General features: G+C 38.4%; 1 protein-coding gene across 1 annotated transcript in view; it reads right to left on the bottom strand.

Moving 5' to 3' along the window:
* LOC121909329 (dipeptidyl aminopeptidase-like protein 6) overlaps window positions 1–21,562 on the bottom strand; it is a 44,986-nt gene extending 23,424 nt beyond the window's left edge. Inside the window, exons 1-3 of the mRNA XM_042429832.1 lie at window positions 21,381–21,562; window positions 4,812–4,926; window positions 907–1,005 (exon numbers count right to left, since the gene is read on the bottom strand). Of these exons, the coding sequence (XP_042285766.1) occupies window positions 907–1,005; window positions 4,812–4,926; window positions 21,381–21,440 (274 nt within the window). The 5' untranslated portion in view covers window positions 21,441–21,562. The remainder of the gene's footprint in view (window positions 1–906; window positions 1,006–4,811; window positions 4,927–21,380) is intronic.
* Between the last annotated feature and the right edge of the window lie 307 nt (window positions 21,563–21,869).

A 21,869-nucleotide genomic window follows, 5' to 3' on the forward strand; every position in this document is an offset into this window, starting at 1 on the left:
ACTCACTCAAGACAACGGGCAACAAAGACTCATATTACATCACATCATAAGAGACAACAGTTGTGTGACACTAGTTCAAAATGCAGTAATAAAAAAAGCAAATAAAAGGTTAGACACAAAAAACATAAAGTTATCATCATTCTATACATGAACTCTGTCCAGCAGACATTGTTTTGCATTTGCTTAAAGTTAGAAGTATTTGACTCATCCTTCATTAAAGTAGATAACTTATTCCATTTGTAGAGTTTGGGACTGAAGATTGCGAGATGCAATGTAATGTTTAGAGCTGCAACTGATGATTATTTTCATTAATGACTAATCTGTTGATTATTTTCTTGATTAATTATTATGTCTATCAAATGTCAGAAAATGGTGAAACATGTCGATCACTGTTTTCCAGAGCGCAAGGTGACGTCTTCAGATGTCTTGTTTTGTCCACAACACAATGATATTCTGTTTACTATCATTGAAACCAGGAAATATTCACACTTGAGAAGCTGAAATTAGAGATTTTGGACATTTTGTTCTTAAAAAAATGACACAAAATGATTAACAGATTACCAAAATAGTTATTGATTAATTTGATAGTTTGCAATTAATGGATTAATCCACTAATTGTTGCAGCTCTAGTAATATTGCATGTAAGAAGCTATATTCTCAGTTGGTTGTTTCAGCACTACAATGATATTTTGTCTAACAGGTCCATGTGAACTGGATACTTGTGTGTGCACGACACAATGAACAACAAGTACTGTTAATATCGAAGAAAGGACGTCTGATTTTAAAACCAGCGCTATATTCTGAGTCATGGACAACAATGATGGCTGTCATAATGTGTCTGGGTATTTTTTGTGTTTTGACACGAGAGGCAGATTTTAAATGTCAACAGACAGACTGTTCACTCACCGCTGAGCCATTTGGCATCTGGGTCATGGATGTGAAGGTCTGGACCAAAGACATCTTCTATAGCCACTTTCTTCTTAAGGGCAAGACTGTCATCTTCACCTGTCAAATGCATCACCAAAAGATAAATAAACAAACATAAATTAAGTATGACGCACAGCAGCTCATATGTAAATTCACAAGTGTCTGGATGATCTAGATAAATAAATTTGTAGAAAACTTCAAGCCAGTCTTGTGAGATTTATTAGCATTTCAAGGGAGTGAGTTTACTAGATTCAGACGGGAAAAAAAGAAGAAAACTTTTGATTTCATCAGTGTGTTGCTCAGGGGGCTGAAGCCTCACCCAGAGACTGTCACCATCTCACTATAATATACTCATCTTCTATCTCTGGAGATAGCACCTTCAATAACTATTCCCCCCTATAGGTAGAGCAATTTAGAACAAGGTACAAACAAGAAAGGGGCCCCTGGTATTGCTCTATTGATCTTGAGAGTATCAGTTCACAAGTTTTTCAGCAGCGGGAGGACGACTCCTTCCATCCCCAAAACTCAAAATGAAATCTGAAGCTGACAGCTGAACTGCAGGTGGAGCAGACAACATGAGAACACCAATGGGTTTATGTGGATGTGAGGGAAGAGACATAGCAAGTGTGTGAGTCTTTTAATTGTCTTCCACCATACCTTTACCAGGGGAAATCAATCGTTTCCTTAGACACGAGTTATCACGACGGTTGACAACCCAGTCGGACTGTACAAATCAGTAAGTTGACAGATTCTTCAGCAGGCTTTACGTTGCGACTGAGCAGCAAGATCTGAGTGAATGTAAATCGTCAAGTGTTTATCGACTTAAAAAATCAGAGAAATTCTCTTGTCTGGCAGGAAGCTGCAGAGTGAGGGGAGAAAGATCATTTCCATCACGCTGTAAATGGTTTCTCCGATGCTGTGACAATCCGACAAATGGCTGGAGCTATTACTAATAATCTCCATTAAACAGGCCTGAATGGCATTAACCATTAAAAGGCCCATTATCCAGTGAGAGGATGACCGCACCTCTTTGTAAAATCTGTACACAATCACCAACCGCAGCCATCATGTCATCTGTAAAATCTCGCTCCTGTTGATACAAGGTTATCAAATTAATGTAGCTGCCTGCATGTACAGCGAGAAAAAGCAGAATCCTGCTGAGGATAAAGAAAGGGGCTGTATGGAGCCCCAAAATGTGGAATAAACAGAAATAATTATGAGATACATAATCACATGAATACATTGAACAAAAAATGAGACGATAATTGGTGAAATGATGTAAGAAATTATTACGGCTCAACTATTATGAAATGATTATTCTTATTTTCATAAAAAACTTTATATGAATTCGTTCAACATTTTTATTTCAAAATGCCCAACAGTTTTCAACAGTATTTCTCTTTTTCTTATTGACATTTTTATTGACACTGTTTTCATCTCAAGTTTTATGTCACTTTTTATAACCGCAGTGTTGTCACCGCCCCTTCAGTCTCTCTAGCAAACTCAGTAACTGCTACCAGATTTAGCCAGTTAGCCGTTAGCTGGAGCAGCACAATGTCAAAATAATTCTGAATAAACTGTCTCACAACTGCTGTAAACACACACATTAGCATCTCTGCTACCTTGCTGGTTACCTAGCTAGGCGGGGTTGTGAGCTTGGTTTATTGTTCAGCATCAAAGCGAAGAGATTTAGCATTACTTCTGCCACATTTTTAATTCAAAGATGTTCCTCAGAGAAAGACACACAATTCTCTGAAGATGAAGAAGAAGAGACAGAATCTTTGGCTGTTGCCACTCAAGCCAACAGGAACTCACTAACACTGACTCTTCACTTTGATACAATAGTAATAATAGTAATAGTAAACCAGCTTGGTAGCAGCCTTGTTAAGCCAAGGCTTAAAAGCTAAAAGGGTTTTAGTTACTGTGTCTAATTACTGTTTTTATTTACAACAGCAGCCCTGTCTAGTTGATGGATTCAGTTTTACTTTGGCGTTGTTGTCGCTTCAGCTAACAGTAGCTAACTGGCTAAACACGGAAGTGGTTATTATGTGATTGGCTGAATAAAACTTGACATGAATAAAAATGACAATGAATAATAAAATTTGACTATTTGAAATTAAGTTAAATGATGTCCAATTAAATTCTGTCATTATGAAAATGAATGATGGAATTACATTTCCTAATAATGAATTGAGTTTTAATGTTTTCTTTAATTAGTCTTCTAAATAATTCAATAATTCAATAATATTGAACATTTTGAGATTCAATACTAAATTTAAAGCCCAGTCTGTGTGTAGAATATGTAGAAGAAGGGCTGAAACTAACAACTATTTTCATTATTGATTAATCTGTCAATTGTTTTCTTGATTAATTGATCAGTCGTTTGCTGTATAAAATACCAGGAAACTGTGAAAAATGTTGATTACTGTTTCCCAAAGCCCAGGGTAAAACCTCAAATGTCTTGTTTTGTCCTGACCAACAGCCAACAACCCAAAGATATTCAGTTTACTGTCACAGAGGACTAAAAAAACAGAAAATATTCATATTTAATAGGCTGAAATGAGAGATTTTTTGTATTTTTTCTTACAAAGTGATGCAAAACGATTAATTGATTATCAAAATGGTTGGTCGATCGACTAATTGATTAATCGTCTAATTGTTGCAGCTCTATCTAGTTTAAAAGTTTAAAGTTTTAAGAAGTTTTAAAAAAATTTACAGATTTCAAATGGAACTTGATGGTACATCAGGTCTTTTTACAGTAAGAACAATGATTTTGGTTGGAAACAATGGTTTTTTGATAAGGATCCAACAACATCTGCAACATCTGGCACATTGTATCCCATTAGTTTCCAGCACCTTTTGTTTATTTTGATGCAGAATCAGATATAGAGGCAGATTGGAACTTTTCTCAAGAATTCTCCACTATAAAAAATAATCATATGAGAAGATTGTACAACCTTGGCAGATGTGGTCTCTGAGTTTCATTTGAGCTGTGTAAAATATTTTGTTGTTGTTCTTGATTTAAAGTCAAAGGCTTTATGTAGAATACATGTACACGAGGCAGAATACAGCTAAACGCACGTTTGTGTGTGTGAATTCCTGTTACATGATAACATGTTTAATGTCCCATTTGTCTGTTAGTTGGCAGAATATCTCAAAAGGTGAACAGATTTGAGTGAAATCTGGTGCAATGTTTGACCACGGCCCAAGAAACAAAAATATGTTTTTAATGAGTGTTGATGAGATTAATTGATTTCTTAACATTGTGAAACTGCTGGTTTTGGAACATTTTTGTTCTTTTCTAATGAATCTCTTGAGCAAACTCTGCCATGTTGTATCCTGTGAATGTCTAACACTGCGTAGTTTGATGCATGAAAAAAAAACATTTCTAAACATTCTCCACTTTTAAAATAATAATTGAGAGGAATGTGTGGCCTTGGTAGAGAAATGCAATCTGAGTTTTATCTGTGGTGTTTGCTGTTCTCAATTTAAAGTCAAGTCAGTGTGTTTAAAACATATATACTGCATATTGTTTGTTTTTTCATTGGCAAAATATTTCGAAGATTTCAGGATGTGGAATTTTTTTAAAATTAAAGTTATTATTTTATTTTATTTTTTGCAAGATTGCAAAATAGAGACTTTCTGAATGTTTCAGCTATTTTTACATGAATCTGTTATGCAAAATCTGGCACACTGCATCCCATGATTGTCTGTGACTATGTTATTTTGATGCAGATGCAGATTACAAAGTTCTAAACATTTTCTACTTGTAAAATAATCATTTGAGAGGATTGTGCAGCCTTGGTGGAGGTACGTGCTTTCTGATTGCTGATATATGTGCGTGTGTGTGTGTGAGTGCGTGCATGTGTGTGTACTGTGCATACCAGGAGTCAGCAGGATGACGGAGGTAACAATCAGGGAACAGATGATGAGGATGACCAGCAGGGCGATGGCTATTCCCTTCCAGTTCCTCTGCGGCGGAGCACTGCCAACCAGGTCCTGAAAAACAACAACACACATTACATTACACTGATGCACACACACAGGCCAAAGTATCACGTTTTAAGCATCTAGGTAACAAATAAAATGATTTTGCTCCTACAGGCTAGATCCTTTCCACTGCATTGTAGAAGCTGTTGAATTGTAATGAGTTTCATTTCAAAATGGATATGTAGCGTTTTAGAGACAATCTTGTCATACATAAGACAGATGTATTTTGCACTGTCAGAGTTGGAGTCAGAAATTGGCCGGAGGACAGCTCATTCTCTATCAGACAGATGCCAGATACAACTCACAACCCACTTGTGTGCAGTAACACCGCATCCTCCAGCTGCTCCCTGCTGCTTGCATACGAACGGTCCCTGCAGCTTTGTCTGATAGCTTGAGTGGAGCTACGGCTTCGACGCAGACACAACAGGCAGAATAATGAGCTGCTCTCCTCGCGCAGCCCAGCAGATGGTAGATGGCTAATAAGCGCTATTTAAAAAACGTACACTGCAACAATCCACAGGACATACACAACATTTTAGCTGCAGTAAGCAGCAGTCAGATGGCCTCTGAAGGCTGCCCAACACTCATAACATACAGATCTTAAACAAGTTTGATCTTGAGGCTCCATTAAGGGTTTTCTTGTGTGATTTAAGTGGTGGGCCTGCCAACACGCACACAAACACACAGCAGCTCCTGGATATTCTGTCCATATCAAAGCAACAGGGAGAGACAGTTTTCTGAAATAACTGCAGATGCAAGTTAACCTTGTGAACTCTGTCTGTCTCTAACTCCCTTTATTTCTAGGCTTGTGGCATAGGCACTACATGTCGTATATTGTTATTTTTAGGACAGGTTAGGCTACTCTGAAATGCCATCATTTGGCATGTGAATGGCACTATAGATGTTTTAGGATACATTAATGAATGGGTGAAATTTGCAAATTTCCAGAAAGTTGAAGGGGAAGATCAGAAATCAGGCTTTCTGTCAGGTGTCATTCCTATCCACTTAATTGTGTTCAATTACACGTGTGCACACACACACCCACACACACACATATGCACATTAATCTCTGTGGTCGTAGTCAGTGAGGAAAGTGAGCAGCCACCCGTATCAGTCCAGCTGTTGATATCCTTGTAACCAATTAGACCTGGTCTCTGCCTGCCTACAGTGAGTGGTTATACAGTATGCAGCAGCTCAGTGAGCCATCCACAAGTTAATGAGGGGTGCATTTGTGTGTGTGTGTGTGTGTGTGTGTGTGTGTGTGTATGTGTGTGTGTGTGTACATGTGAGAGCGAAACAGACAGCTCAACTCTGCAGCAGAGACAGTGCTTTTTATATTCTTTAAAGTCTTTGAAATGCTATATAACAAGTTCTTTTCCATTTTAATGTTTAAAATGTACAGTACCGCTGTGTGTGTGTGAGTGTGTATATTTACACTGCTTGTGCAACTACTGTCTCTGCACAGTTTGTCTCACAGCGAAGCCAATCAATACTGAAGGCAGTGAGTACACATAGAAAAACAGCAGGCACATCAATAAGCTGATTTATTGCCGCAGAGGTAAGGATTTTCAAGATAAGGTGTACGGACTTGTGTTCTGCATTCATAAGATATTAATCTCCTTCTGTTATCATACAATAAGAGGAGAGACACGCTGTTGAAGTTGCCTTTAATATGATATCAACAATCATTCAGACCTCTGACTGAACCAGATATAAAACAATCAGATGCTATAACAGGCATCCAGATAATGGTCTTATTTCTGCATCCATTTACTTATTTCTCTGTGTATCTGTGCTGAAAACAGCAAACCATTTAGTACAAGCAGGTGATTTAAATGTACCTCAGAACAGTGTCCAGTTCAGCGCAGGCTGTACCTGACTGAGAGGTACAGATCTATAAACGTGACAGCTGGATCTGTGCCACATAGCAGAGGAAAAGTGTCATTTCTCCACCCATGACAAATCCTCCATACTCATGTGCCCAAGCACAAGAGGTACAAGGTAAAATTATTTCAGACAGCCTACTTTTTAAATTTAAAACACATCTACCATAAGGCCCTATGGGCTAATTCAAGGGGTTGAAATCACAGATGAACTCACGTTACGATACTATCACGATATTTTTCCCACGATAACGATATATCACAAGAAATACTCAAAGATACATCATGATATATGAAACTGAAGAAGAGAGAAAAAATTATTTCAAAGAGCAGGAAATATTCAGATAATGTGCAATATTTATTAACAGTACATTAGTTTCACAGTAGCCTGTTTGTATAAATATCAAAACACTGCTAACTTTAGCCTCAGTTTGTGCACAGCGCTGCTGGTAGCGTTAACAAGTCTGACGAGAGGCAACAGAAAGGCGACGTCATGCTAATAACCCAAAGATTTATTCCTCTTCTGTGGCAGTAAACACAACACACAACCAGCCGATAATTAACTATATTCAGAGCTTTAAGAGATATTCTGGCCTAACAACAGTAACATTAACATGATAAATAGCAGGGCTAAGGCTACTTACTGACACTACACCACAGACACAAACACACACACTGGAGAGCCTCTCATAGAGCCGCTAGCTCTGCTACAAAACAGCTACCACACAGAAACTTTTATAAAGGGCCATGAATGTGCTTCTGGTGACTGTCAAAGCTCCAGCGGACTCTATGTGTTTCCAGCAAAGACACAGAGAGTCAAACAGCAGCGGCTCATGGCTGGTTATTTTGCTTGCATTTCTTCTTCATTGTCACCTACAATTGACCGTCACCAGTCTGTGGGTAGTGGCGCTCTGGTATTGGTAAGCTGAGGTAGCTGAATCAATTCTGAGTGGTCCTTTGTTTGAAAAAAATGTATTGATACTTGGCACCAGTGTAACGATAACGTATCGCAAGTGGAAATATCGAAATATGTTGCAATTTTTTTTTTTTGTCCCACCCCTAGCTAATTAAAGTTGTGGAAATATGGGATGTAGATGACTTCATGCGCAAGAGTAGCTTTGCTCCTGTGGTTGTGATTTCTGTAAACAGACACCCCATTAATTAATCAGAGGTCAGGGAGCTTTTCTACAAATCAGATCAATAGACAGTCAAATACTGTTGGATGTTTGCCTTTTTCAACGTAAAATTCTCAATAAAACAGCGTCCTTTTGAAATGGATACAACCATTAACCTTCACCTTTGTCAATATTCCTGGATACATAACAACGACTTGAGAAAGATGTGATTGATTATATCGTACTTCCTGTGACAAGCTAAGTGGTAGTCAACAGAGCCATCAGGACAGCTGTTGTGCTATTTAAACCACCCACTCAATCAACAAAAGCCGTGTACAACAATGTAGCGCCTCAACATCCACAACAACAACAAAAAGTTCACATCAGGAAGTTTGCTGTTTTAATAAATGCTGGATCTTAAATTACGCTTTTAGAAAAAAATAACCAATATTTATGGCCGGAGTTCAGTTGTGAGATCAAAGTAAAGCTTTTTCTAAACTGAGATAATGTCAGTTGTTAAACCTGGGCATTAAGGTTATCTGGTCCTCATGAAGATATGAATACAAAGAGCACACTGACATACAGCTGTCTCTGTTTGAATTGCCTTTTTTGAGGTTGCTTCCTGTGTTTCTTATGTTTATAAGTTCTTCAAGAGTTTCTTTGTTATCTTATAGAAATTGGGATGATCACAACTGCTGCTGCAACATATTTGTCTACACCAATAGGCTGATCTTTATTTGATTTGGACATTTAAAAAAATTATGTCATGCCTTTGTTGTTTTAGTTTTTCTTTTCAAGTTGCACTGCAAACAACACAGTCTGTCTAACATTAAACCTGCTATAGAGACGATGGTGGAGAGGAAATCTAAATGTGTTGTTGGATGCACCAGAGGACAAGCACAGATGGTTTGTTAATGGCAACCTATAAACCAAAGTTTATATCCTTTTTAACATTGAGAACACACACCTACTGTGAGGTGTGGACCTGCATGAGCTTAAGTACATCAAAATTTAACAACTCATCTATCGATGTACAACTTGTTGAATTTTGCTTAATTTGCTATTTTTAGCCCTGCTTGCAGCATGGCATTGCAACTGAAATCTATCAACAATTACTGGTAAGAAATTCTGTAGACCTTCATGGTCCCCAGACAATGAATCATAATGATTTTGGTGATCCCCTGACTTTTAATGTAGCGCCTTCATCTAGTCAGATTTTTAACATGTCCAATACTTGAGTTTATGACCAAATACCTGTAAAACTAATGACATTCCCATCATCCTCAATTGTCATGTGTTCAGCACTAATTAACAAATGTTAGCATGCTAATGCGCTCAATCACAATGGTGAACATGATGAAGATCTACGAGCATGCTGACATTAACATTTATCTAAAAGCACAACTGTATAGAGACGCTTGTCTGCACACTTTCTGAAAGGTGGAGATTCAACCTTTTTTACCCATTGAAGATATAAGATGAAATATTGTATTTTACAAAAAATATTATGAAAATCAGCACTGATACAATGCATCAGGACATTCTTTAGGAAGCCGTCCTGAAAATGACACCTCCTTACAACCAACATCTATCAAGTACATTAATTTAGGTAGAAGCTTGTTATATTTTATTTCATTTCATCTGTTTATTCATCATCTTTCTTTTTCTTCTAATTTCCATGCTGAATCAGTGAATTTAAAGCTGAAACCAAAGGTAGTGATTACAATCATCCAGCAATAAAAAAACACAGGCACAGCACTCTCTATATATTTTAAAATAGCACCGTTCTTTCATACAATGCAATGTTATTAAAGTGTCTTAGCTCTGATTGCTTTATCCCGGTAGACTACTTTATCCCTGTGTGAAATGTGGAGCATTTCACCCACCTACTCAACCACATATGAACAGGGAGCTCCAATCTCAGGCTAAATTCACGAATATAAAATGTATGAAAATGATAAACACCGCCTTTGTTTCCAGCAAATGAAAACCCTAAAGACACATACAAAATCTAACTTCAGACGGATGATTTGATTTCCCCCGACGTTCAGTGTATTTAAGGATATACTGTTCCAAACTGTGCAGCTGTAAACTTTAGTATTCCCAGGATGCTGACCTTTCTGTAGAGGCAAAAATGCGTCTGTGTGCCAAAAGAAATCTTGACCTTTGGCAGTGTTTTCAGACATGGTGAGATATAACTGGCTGTCTGCATTAAGCCATCTCCTTCTTTTAGTCTGTGTGAAGTGCAGGCATGCATGCCTTACAAGTGATAACAATAAAAGCTGCATCAATAAATGAGAACTGCAGCCATTTTCGCCCTCTTCTCTTCAGATACCACATCTAAACAAACCCTGTGCATTTTCCCATTGCTCTGCATCGGGGTACTGACTACTCTAAATGGTAGAAAATCCCATGAGTGGAAGCAACACATTTCTTTCCAATCTATTTTTTACTATTTTCATTCTATTTTGAGACAAAGGGGCTATAAGAATGAAGCATCTTTTACGGTCAAGCTTGCTTCCACTCTCTCTAATCCTCTCTCCCTCCCACTTTCCCTTCGTCTTACTGTCTCTTTGTCTTTCCGCTTGCTACTGAAGTGTGAAATGGATCTTTCCTGATCTCTGAGCACCTGGTTTCCAAGGGAACCAAGAGAGTCATTTGAGTCAGATTTGCAGTGAAGATGGTGCCGGCTGGCATACAGTGGGGACTAATATTGCTGCTGAGTGTCATGTGGGTAATGTGACCCAGGGCTTACAACATTAACTCCAGGACTCAGAAAAAAAGCCACTCTTAAATAAGATACGTGGGAATATAGATATTTGAAACGAAAGCAAACTCCAGCCATCTAAAGACACTGGACACTTGACACACGATACATATATCATTCCACTGTAACATAGTCGCTGTCTGAGAACAGTCAAACTCGAGAGTGAAGCACTAGCCTGTGGACAGGGGGGTAAACTTTTCCTCTGGAACCGCATCAATAAATTATGGGCATTCATGAGTGAGATAAAGAATTCATGCCAGCTGGCTTTTGGTTCATGGATAGTAGGACATCAGCCTGTCTGTGTATCCAGCTTGTCTTTGTCTACTTCGGAAAATGTGGACTGTGAGCATAACACACAACTGACTGGAGGTGAGACAAAGAAAACAAAAATGTTTTTTAGATGCAATCTTGTGACCTGTGGACATATCTGTTGATAAGAGATCAGCTTTGATAATGATTATGAATTGAAAACAGGCTTGAATCAAGCTACCTCTACAGACTCTGCGGAGCCTATTGTAAACCAGATCACATAGATAAACATATCTGAAAAAAAACATGGAGAAAAGTACTTTAAGATGGTAAATAGATTGGGGAAATAATATAATAATATTGTGGAACCTATTCTGTCTGCACAATGAAGGTAACAAAAGTCACTGATTGTAGTGGAGGATTTGAAAAAAAAAGGGAAAACATGTATCACAACAGTCAAGACAGAGTCTGTAGTTGCTGTTCCTGCTCTTATGTTACATAAAGTTCTTCGACTTGACTCAGAAGCTAAGAAAAACTATAATTACCTGCAAGCAATACCACAAATAAGTTCTATTTTCCAGTACCATCATAACTATCAAGTAGCTAAGTACTCATGAAATCCGCCTACAGAGCTCCAATCTGGTTATGAGCGACTCTGCAATACAAAACCATAATTACAAAATTGTATTTACTGATCCAAATTTAGCACGTTTATGATGTTGGGAGGCAGAGTCCAACTTTAGCCGTATTAAAATGAATTGTAGGAAAATCTAATGTTTAATGGGTTGGACATTTCTTTCAGTTTTAATTCTTTAAAGCTATAATAATTGTTATAGCTAAATACTTACATATCCAGCAGATACAGAGCAACATCAGCATTTATTTCGAGTCACGTTTCATTTCTGGTAACATGATGAATGTAAGTCCAATAGTAACTCCCTTTTAGCCCTGTTTTTGGTCTCCACCAACTCCTGAGCAAAAAATATCCTGCTCTTTAGTTTCTAAATGCTGCTTAATGCAGCTTTCAAATGTATCTACTTATTTTGTATGAGTAGTAGTAGTAGTGGTGGTGGTGGTGGTAGCAGTAGTGATGGCAGTAGTATTGCCAGTAGTAACATTGATATGTTGGTGGGGGAAGAGAGAAGAAGACAAGTGCATTGTGTTGTTCTTTCACAACAAGTCAAAATACTATTAAATGATTTAGACCGCTGCCTTTTATGCCGTTATCTGAACTCACTTGGGGATAAATTATCTAACATCAGATGAGATGCTTTTTCTGTTCCATGCTTTAGACACTTAAATTCTTCCAGTCGGCTACAGTATCCTGTATGTTAACAATCTTAAATTAAATTATATCCAGTCAGTGTCTCATTTGAAAATACCTTAAGCGCAGCACTTGTCTTATTATCAGAACGGATACATTACGAGACCGATGTGGGAGATGCTTCGAGGGATCTGATCTACATCTTCTCCGTGTGTGTGTGTACTTTTCTACATTTAGTTTTGAAACCAGTGGGACATGTTTTTCTAGTTAAAACAGGGATATTTTAAGCAATAACTGTGCACATTAATGCATGCAAACCACCCACAAAATACAAAAACACATACTGTATGAATTGCACATACAACAAATATACAGTGCAACATACAAACAACCTCAAATATAGCAGGATCAAAGCCAAGTGAAAGTTAAAAAGTTAAAAGTTTTCTAAACACAGAGATTTCCTCTGCTAGACATAAAAATAATCACTTTTTCATCATAATTCAGCAATTAGAGCACAGAGCCAACAAAAACAATTAGTTACATGATCACCCAGCACTATGCAAAATAATTTAACAATAATAACAATGCTCTGTCATTTTCTGTTTACGCATGAAAACAAAATGTTTTCCAAAGCCCATTGCTCATCGTCGTCCTCCAACATTAAGCAGCAGGTGGGGGTAAAGAATTTTTCTTCCATGAGTTTTTCTTCCAAAACAGAAGCAAGTTTGAGAAGCTTAAAATCTCACCGCCTGGTGAAGTTATTATTGAGTCATCGGCATCAACAAAAATCCCAAGAGACACACACATGGATTCATGGATACAAAATCTGTGTTTTCCAATCTGTTATTGTTATTCAAACAAAGGAAACTATAACAAAGTGGCTTAGTGTGTGACCATAATTGAAAGTATATAGATTTCTGGGGCGACCCCACCTGAAGTTAATTGTTGAAAAAAATGCACAGAACAAAAGCAAGAATGTGAGTCACTGTGACAACAAAAAGACAAAGTACAAAACTTCAGGATATCAGTAGATATTTTCTGGGACTTGTGTGGCGTTTCATTGGTCTTTTGCTATTTTTAAAAAATATATATATCATTGATACCAATGGAGAGAGCAAAAAACACACAACAGGAGACAGGAGAACACATGTTTGTGACGCCAACATGATAATAATGTTGACAATGATTATATTTACAAAGGAAATTATATTTAATACCATCCAGAACAAAAGAGCAGGAAAAAATAAACCAAAATAAAATAAGAGTATATAAAGAGTTGCCATATATATGTGAGAAAAAGCATAATAGATGCTCAAAGGAGGATACGGACTTTATGTGTATGTTGGATATAAAAGACTGTGTCACAAATAATAAAAGGTTGAGTGCAGCATGTCTTACTACGGTAGGGCCAGACTGTATACTAACCAATACATGTTTATGGAAAGAGAAGTGAGGTGATGTCTATGTAATGGGAGTGAACGTTGTAATGTGGGAGCAGGTAGCATAAAGAGGGATGTAGGTATATAAAAGGCTTTGTTGATATGAATGGGATGAGACTGTTCTGGGATGTATGTTAGGGAGATGTGAGAGAAGGGGGAGGAGGGGATAACAATGAAGAAATGAAACTAAAACACACATGGACAAAATGACAAGGAAATGAATTAGAATAAGCACACACCAAGGTTGAAAACATAGAGCACAACTGTTTTGCATAAGACGGTGCAGTAGTGACGCATTAGTGAAACCTTAATAGAATAGTGAGATAGACTGATTAAAACAACCAGGGGCCTTAACTACGAAGCAACTTCAGCATACTTAGAATATCTTTTCGTGAGCTGGCTTCACTGAGCCTAACACTAGCCGTCCAGTTTTCCTATCCAGCTACAAGCACGTTCATGTGAAAGATTCAGGGTTGTTAATTATGGGCGACATCATCAGAAGCATGAATGAAGGACTTTATATGATATGAGATGAAACAGTGATACCAAGTACAAGCTGACAACTTCTGTTTTAGTGACAGCAAAAAGTCATATTCAACAAAGTGAAATGTAAACGATAGCCTGAGTAAGAAGATGTAGAAACACTAGAAATAATTTCCAAATATTAAAAGTGGACTAAGGTTTTAAATACATGTAGGAATGATTATATATGACTTGAAATACTCACTCTATAAGTGAGTATTTTTTGCTATTTAGTTGGAAGATGAAGAAACCATTCTGAATATGTCACATAAAAAAACTTAAGAGTAATGACAGACTGTTTCTGCTGCCGAAGCAAAGATCGGAAAAGTAGTTAATGACTGATGAGGTCTCTCTGACCCAAATGTTGCATTTATAATCATGGGAGCCAATTAACAGTGTGTGGATTATTTTTCTAATTAAAGACAAGCTTTCGTTTTTATTTCTAATTATCATCACACAGTTGTCTCATGTTATTCTGAGCTGCAGACGGGATCAGAATGTAAAATCGTCCACACTGTCAACTATCACTCCAGGGAGAAAATCAACTTTGCACAATTAAAATGCAGCTAAAATCATCATCATGAGTTTAGAGTCACAAACGTTTTCTCCGTTTGTTAGAAGCTCTGTTTTAAAACCAGAGTGGAAACAAAAACAGGAAACTGGAACAGTAAAATGTTTCCACTGACCTATAAAAATATATATCGCTCTTTTTTACTTGTCACTTTATTGTAAACTTGTCCATGTTGGGATCCTGTAGGAATGACGACTCTTTTTTTCAAGTGATCTGATTGGTCAGTGGTCGTGGTGTTGACAGGTTGTGATCTGATCCTCTGAAGTTAACCTGCTCCGGAGCTGGTTAGCTGTTCAGCATAAGTTACCATGGCGATGTACTCAGGTAGTGACAGACTTATCTCGATAGAGCCGCCTATCTACATACAGTTTGTCAACAGGAAGTACTGACCGTTTTCTTTTCTACAGTCATTGCCTTCTGACATCTAACAGTTTTTTACACCTCCCAGGATCTTGCAGCAGGACTCATCATTAAGTTTGTTCTCTTCATCAGCTCTTTGTTCTTGTAATGTTCAAATTTTACTACGGTGGGCCTGCGGTGGTTGTCATTATTTTGTTTTTTGTATCTGATGTGGTGGACACGGTGGAAGGTAATGTTGTTGACTATTTCCGGGGCTATTTTTAGTTGAGTTTGCATGAACCTCTTGACTTTCTTTCTGGAGTCCAGTGAATATTAAATTATCGCTCATGCTGCAGCTTTGAAAATATAAAATTGTCTCTTTCATTTCTTTGTTGTCTTTTTCCAGAGTCGATATCTGTGTAATGAGTGTTTTTAAATTTGTGTGAAGTGTTTGTTTTTTTCTGTGAATGTTGAAGACTCTTTTAAGGATTGAAACTGCTGGTGTAAGACGTCAATGAGGGAGATCCTGGGGCCTCATTTATCAAAGCCTGCGTAGAACAAGTTCTAAATGTGTGTGTAGGGAAGGGCTGTACAAACAAGACAATCGGTATTTATCAAACAGACACATGCACAACTCCATGCAATGAACAAATCTCACCTGTTCTTCATCCATCTGTTCATGCACATACAGGCTCATTTAGATACTGACATGCCCCCAGATTGCCAAATATGATCAACACTTCCCTCTGAAAGTCCCAGTAGCATCAATTTAGAGTTACTTGTTGTGGACAAAGGAAGCAAACGAGAAAGGTAAAGACATTTATTTCCACTATTAGATCTAGTCTGGCTCTACTTTTCCCATCATTCATGCCATTAGTGCTTCAGTAGAATCTGAGCATATAATCATCTTTTCTGGCCTAATTTACTCCACTCAACAAAGTGCCCACAAGATTGCCACAGGCACCGTAGTGAAGACTGACACATCCGCTTTCCATTCTGTATCTGTATCTGAGGAATGCACATTCCTGTTGCAGCTTTTCCATTGTTTATTGGAGATATTGGAGCCATCAGTGTAAATCTGTATATAATCCACTGACTAAAGTCACAGGATCACCTGCATCCTTCTTCTTGATTGTGTGTAATACTGACAAGTCTACGTCGGGTGGTGGAACAGCTGGTCAGCACACTGCCAGGTCCATCAACAAAACCTTCCACTTCTCTTGCTCTCTCTCCCATGGAATTTACTCGACTCCCTCTCTTCCTTAATTTTCCATCCCCTCCCTGAAGTTCCCAGTACTTTTTTCTACTTGACTCTGTGCTCTTTAGTCCATACAATCTGCAAGTGTTTCCCAAAACCAAAGGGAAAGTCCAGTCTGCCAAATCAAGGGAATATAAATATTTGAACAAACCACCCGATCCAACACAACCACCAGCACTTCCTCCTGCTCTCCTCTCAGCCTCTCTCTCTTCTACCTGGCTGGTTTGTCTCTTCTGTCAAGCTTCACCCAAGTGGTAAACCCCTGGCTGGTAGGTCACCACCATGTTCACTCTCATCCATCCTGCTCATTGGTCTTTGAAAGAATTAATAACATGTCACACTGAGTATGTGGAACTGGGAGAGAGATGAGAAAAGTAAAATTGAGGCAGTGGTAACTCCTGCTGACTCTATTGATGTGAAAAAGGCAAGATTGGGGAAGAGAAAGTGTTTTCTCACAGGATATTAATTACCACCTGCCCCTGGGCAAAACTTGCAAAGTATCTTTTAATCATCAGAAGAACTGTAGCATACAACAATTTGACTGAAGTTGAATCACTGAAGAATGGATCAGTTGGAAACAACCCTCACTGTTTTCTTTCTTTTTTTTAATTGAATGTTTTCCTCAAAATGTCCCTGAAAATTAAATCCATTTTGTGTTAAAAGAAAGATAAGAGACCTACAGTATTATCCTTTCAGAATAATTATGTGCATACCAGATGGATTTGGCATGATGAAAACCACAAAAACATTCAAATTGTATTTAACCACAGTGGGATATTTAGAGGCTGGAGGTGTACCCATCTCACCCTTTTTAGAACAGGTATTTTTATACAGCACTTCTTTGCTGCATGAGTCACCTTTGATCCCCTCAGTCTGGATGGATACTTGTGTTTTTAAATTACCGTATTGAAACCATACAACTACCCAGCTGTTGGAAATAGGATACAGTAAATGTGGATGAACGAGGCAATGACCTAAAGCTGAAAAGCAGCTGTTATAGCAATGGAGGAGGTACAGTATTATCAGTGGTGGATTCAGGCTGTCTGAAGGGCAGGGGTGAATAGAATATAAAGGTTACCTGATACATTCAATAGGCCCACATCAGCAGAGAATAACGACGCATGTTTAGTAAAAAGGCTACATCCCCAATTAAGATTAACATTTTATAGGGTGATTCAGAATATAAAGAAAACACCTCTGTATTAAAAATGATTTACTTTTTAAACATTTATTTTGCAAACATCTCTGTAATAAAATACAAGGAATGGGTAATGTTTTAAAAGTTTATTTCTCAAGCACATCCATAGTAAAAACATGGAACTATTAACATTTTGAGAATTAGCTGTTTTTAGCAGTCTTGTCAGGGAAGCGAGAAGCAAGATCGGTGAAATCAAAGGAAGATCTTTTTGGTCATGAGTTATTAAATGTTAATGACCTCGTTATGGTCAATTGGGATGTCCCTCTCAATGGACAGCAGCAGAAGATCTGAGAGCCTTCCTTCTCCACATCTGTTCCAAAGCTGTTTCTATCGCTCGACCGAGCCAGTTCTCACTGGCAATGTAGCCTGTTTGTGAGGAGTTTCGTCTATTAGCAGGGCTACTCAAAAGGTTCTCTTCCAGATTTCATAAGTTTCATGACAGAATAAATTAAAAAAACTTTTTCTACTGGGCATTCCATCAAATTGCTGATGGCTAATGCAAACCTTTATCTCTCTCATCTCCTCCCTTCGCTACCTCTAGCTGTATTTTGTATTTTCCCTTTGTATTGTCTTCAATTTTCTGTCTCTTCTTGTCATTCTGTAATCATAGGGTAACTCAAATGCATTTTGAGGAAAGAATAATCTAATGACTTCCTTTTAAGGTTTTACTACACCACAAGATTTGCTTCCTCTTTGTATCAAATATTTAGGTGGCTAAGTACATATCCAGCTAGCAAGCTGCTATCCATCTAGCACATTGTTTATCATGTTATACAGCTTTTCACAGGTCTACATATAAAACCAACTTAGGAAATACAGTCGATATACATTAGTAATGCATCCTTCATAATATTTAATCCACAAACTCGATTTAATTGCAAAAACTGTAAAACAAACAAACTGTAGTAGGATCAAGGTTACAGCTTAGACTGCTCTAACCCAAACAATCTAAATCCAAAACAGGTGTTGTGATTGAGCAAACTAGTGAGTGGTATTGTACCAAAATCAATGAGTGGAATAATGTCAGCTACAGCAACTACATCATCTTTATTTTCCTAATGGTCAGCCTACATAAAGGATATATTAATTGCTACAATAAGGGCCAGTTTACTTCACTGTAAGGGCATTTTATAGGGCACAGTATGTTCTTCACTGGAAGGGTACTTGTTTTTCTCCCATACAGGGCATCCTACAGGGCAGTCCACCATGTATTTTCTTTGATTGAAAGGGCACCCAATTCTGCACTTCCATATGTTAGACTTAGGGAAACCCTAAATGGCACTTTTTCCACTTTTTTCACTGAAGGACACCTATACAGAACCTCCTGCTCACCCCATTACAACTGATCTTCTGAACTGAATATCTTGTGGGGGTACTTTACAACAGTGTTTCTCAAAGTGGGGTCCGGGTACCCCCAGTGGTCCTTGAGGTGGTTCCAGCGGGTCCCAAGCAAAAAGGGGAATAATTTATTTTCACTAAAATTCCATCCATAAGTAACTCGATGACAGAATGTGAGACTATTTTGGTCATGGGTTTCATATATTTTCTTTAATAAAACATCTGAAAGCAAAAATCTTATCAGATGGGGGTCCTTGGTCTAATGTGTGTCAGTTTAGGGGTCCTTGACGTGAAAAAATTTGAGAACCACTGCTTTACTAAGCACTATCACATTTTCGCTGACTGAAAGGGCACCATGAGGGCACGTCATTCCAGACTGTCACATATAGAGGCACTCTATAGGGCACTTCATCCTGGTTTACCCATAACTAAGACAGTCATTATGTGCAGGCAACTTATAGAGCCTTTTATCATGTTTGCTGTACTCTGGGGGCACCTTAGAGGGCACTTTTGCAAGCAACAAAACATTCTGTGATTCTGTATGTATTCATTCTGTATGTCTTTAAAGCATCACGATGAGCAGTAATGTGAGGGCTGTTTGCAGTAGTGCAAAAAGAGAGAGTGATGGTGTTTCAGATAAAGAATGTGGAGATGCATTTTCTGAACCTTTGATGAGGACAGCAGCATTTTTAATGGAGGACAAGATAAGATGCCTTGAATTTTCAATCTGTTTATTCACTTATATTTCAGATTTAAGCTGGATACAAAGCAACAAAGTGCATTAAAACCTCTACTGCTAGCAGCAGTGATGGTGCAGTCCGGAGGGCTGGAGTTCAAATCTCAGATGTGCTTCTTTGCTGCATGGTTTTTCCTGTGCTATGATATCTTTGTCTCTGTCTCTGCATCATAAAGGAGTACATGCACATGCTGGCATTTGGATTTGAAACTGATATTACCAATGAGCAAGGTCATTGTTGAAGCTAAGGCATCAGTAGTAACAGGGGAGTGTATTTTCCAAGCTCTCTCATCCAGCAGGAAATGGTGTTTTGTGTACAGATTGCTCATACTGAATAGAAGAAAAGAAGTCAAGGCCGGCCACATGTTAAAATCAGTCGGAGCAAATAAAGATGTATCAATCCTTTTCAACAAAGGTGAAATGATTGCTGCACGTGTGTAATGATTGCACAGTGTGTTCTGTTGTGTTGCACTGACATATGCAGATGGGCATATGAGCATTTCACTCACTGCGAGCTTCCTTTTTCAAGTCTGACATCCGATTTCCTCTCAACCTTTGAAAGAGTTTGCGCTCCCCCTTTTTTTTTTTCGATCTGAACATGGTTAAATATCTACTATGCTGCTGTCTACTCTGCACTCCCGCTTCATAAATGTATGAATAGGGCGCAAAAATAAACACTTTACACTTAAAATATTCAAAAGTGACTGTTGACTGACTGCATTCAAGACAGGAAGATCTTTACGCAATTGTTCACTCAAGTGCACAAGGAAATAAAAAAGTAAAATGCAGATGAAGTTCTTTAAATTTTGCAGGAAACTTGAGACAAATACCAAAATTAATTACATGCTGGGCATTCATGTAAGTGGAGAGCGTTCACCTCATAATGAAAAAGCCCTTTTATAGCTACTTTGCAGGCTTTGAAAAGGTACTCAACATCCAAATACTCAACAATCAACCACTGTTATGCAATGATATTTATTGTCAAGATGTTCTCACTCAATATGAGCAAGCATGTGTTTATTTTGCTGAAGCACCTTTCAACCTAAATTATAATATCACCGCCAGAAGCTCAGTTATGTAAACCCAAAAGTGGATCGTGTGTCTACACACCATCACTTCACAGTGTTCCCTATGGCTTCCTACAGCACGATTTAAACTCAATGAGTTGACAGAACAATACAGAGCAATTAACACCCACTCTCTCTCTCTCTCTCTCTCTTTCTCTCTCTCTCTCACACACACACACACACACACATTCACACACATACTTTTTTCCTTTTTGGCTCTTTATCTTTGGTTCAGAACCAAAAAAATAAATAAATTTTGTCCTTGAAACTAAAATTATTCAAAATACTGTGTATCACTAGAGCAGAAGCTGTTTTTACACAGTCAAATTGTTTTCATGAAAACAGGACACCACTCCTGCTATTATGGCATAGAGGCCACTCCTGTGTGCTGAGGTTACATCAGGAGTTCATTAAATATTTAGGCAGAAGTTTAGAAGTTGGGCATTGTTGGCCCATACATCTATAGTGCAGGAATTACATATTCTCAGCCAGGAAATCCAAAAGTCAAAACAGAAGCAGTGTTAAAATGCTCAACGCAACATCGAATGGAAACCAGGCTGTGTGAAATATTTTGGTGATCTTGTTAAAAATCAACTGTTTCCTTTGCTGCTCACGTCTGTGTGCTTGTTTATGAGAGATAACGAGCGCCAAAACGCACAGGAAAAACGCAACGGAATCATATAAACACAGATAGGAAACAACGTCTGAAGTCCTTACCTGATCCTGCTGCTGCTGAGCCGCTTTCACCGGCCCGTTCGCGTCTTTTGCAGAAGTCATGACGGTCAGTAACGGAGGAGAGAAGAAGAGAAGAGAGGAGAGGAAAGGAGAGGAGAGGAAGGAGGGAAGAGCGCGCCGGCGTCCGCTGCTGACAGGTGCAGAATAATGAAGCGGAGAGAAGAGACGCGCAGACCGGGGGAGGGAGAGAGGGAGAGAGAGAGGGAGAGAGAGAGAGAGAGAGAGAGAGAGAGAGAGAGAGAGAGAGAGAGAGAGAGAGAGAGAGGCGTACAAAGTGTTCAAGGATATCCAGTGATTTGCTAAAATAATGAAGACCGTGGGTGCAGACAGCGCAGGGTTCAGCTGATGCGCAGGAAACTGTGGTCCGCCGCGATGTGGGAGGTTCAGTTTACCTTTTCAGAGAGGCAGTGTCATCACCCACAGCTGAATGGACCCCTTTTACTCAAACATATACCTGATTTCTAGAGGGTT

Source organism: Thunnus maccoyii, chromosome 12, assembly GCF_910596095.1.
Source record: "Thunnus maccoyii chromosome 12, fThuMac1.1, whole genome shotgun sequence".
Lineage (NCBI taxonomy): Eukaryota > Metazoa > Chordata > Actinopteri > Scombriformes > Scombridae > Thunnus > Thunnus maccoyii.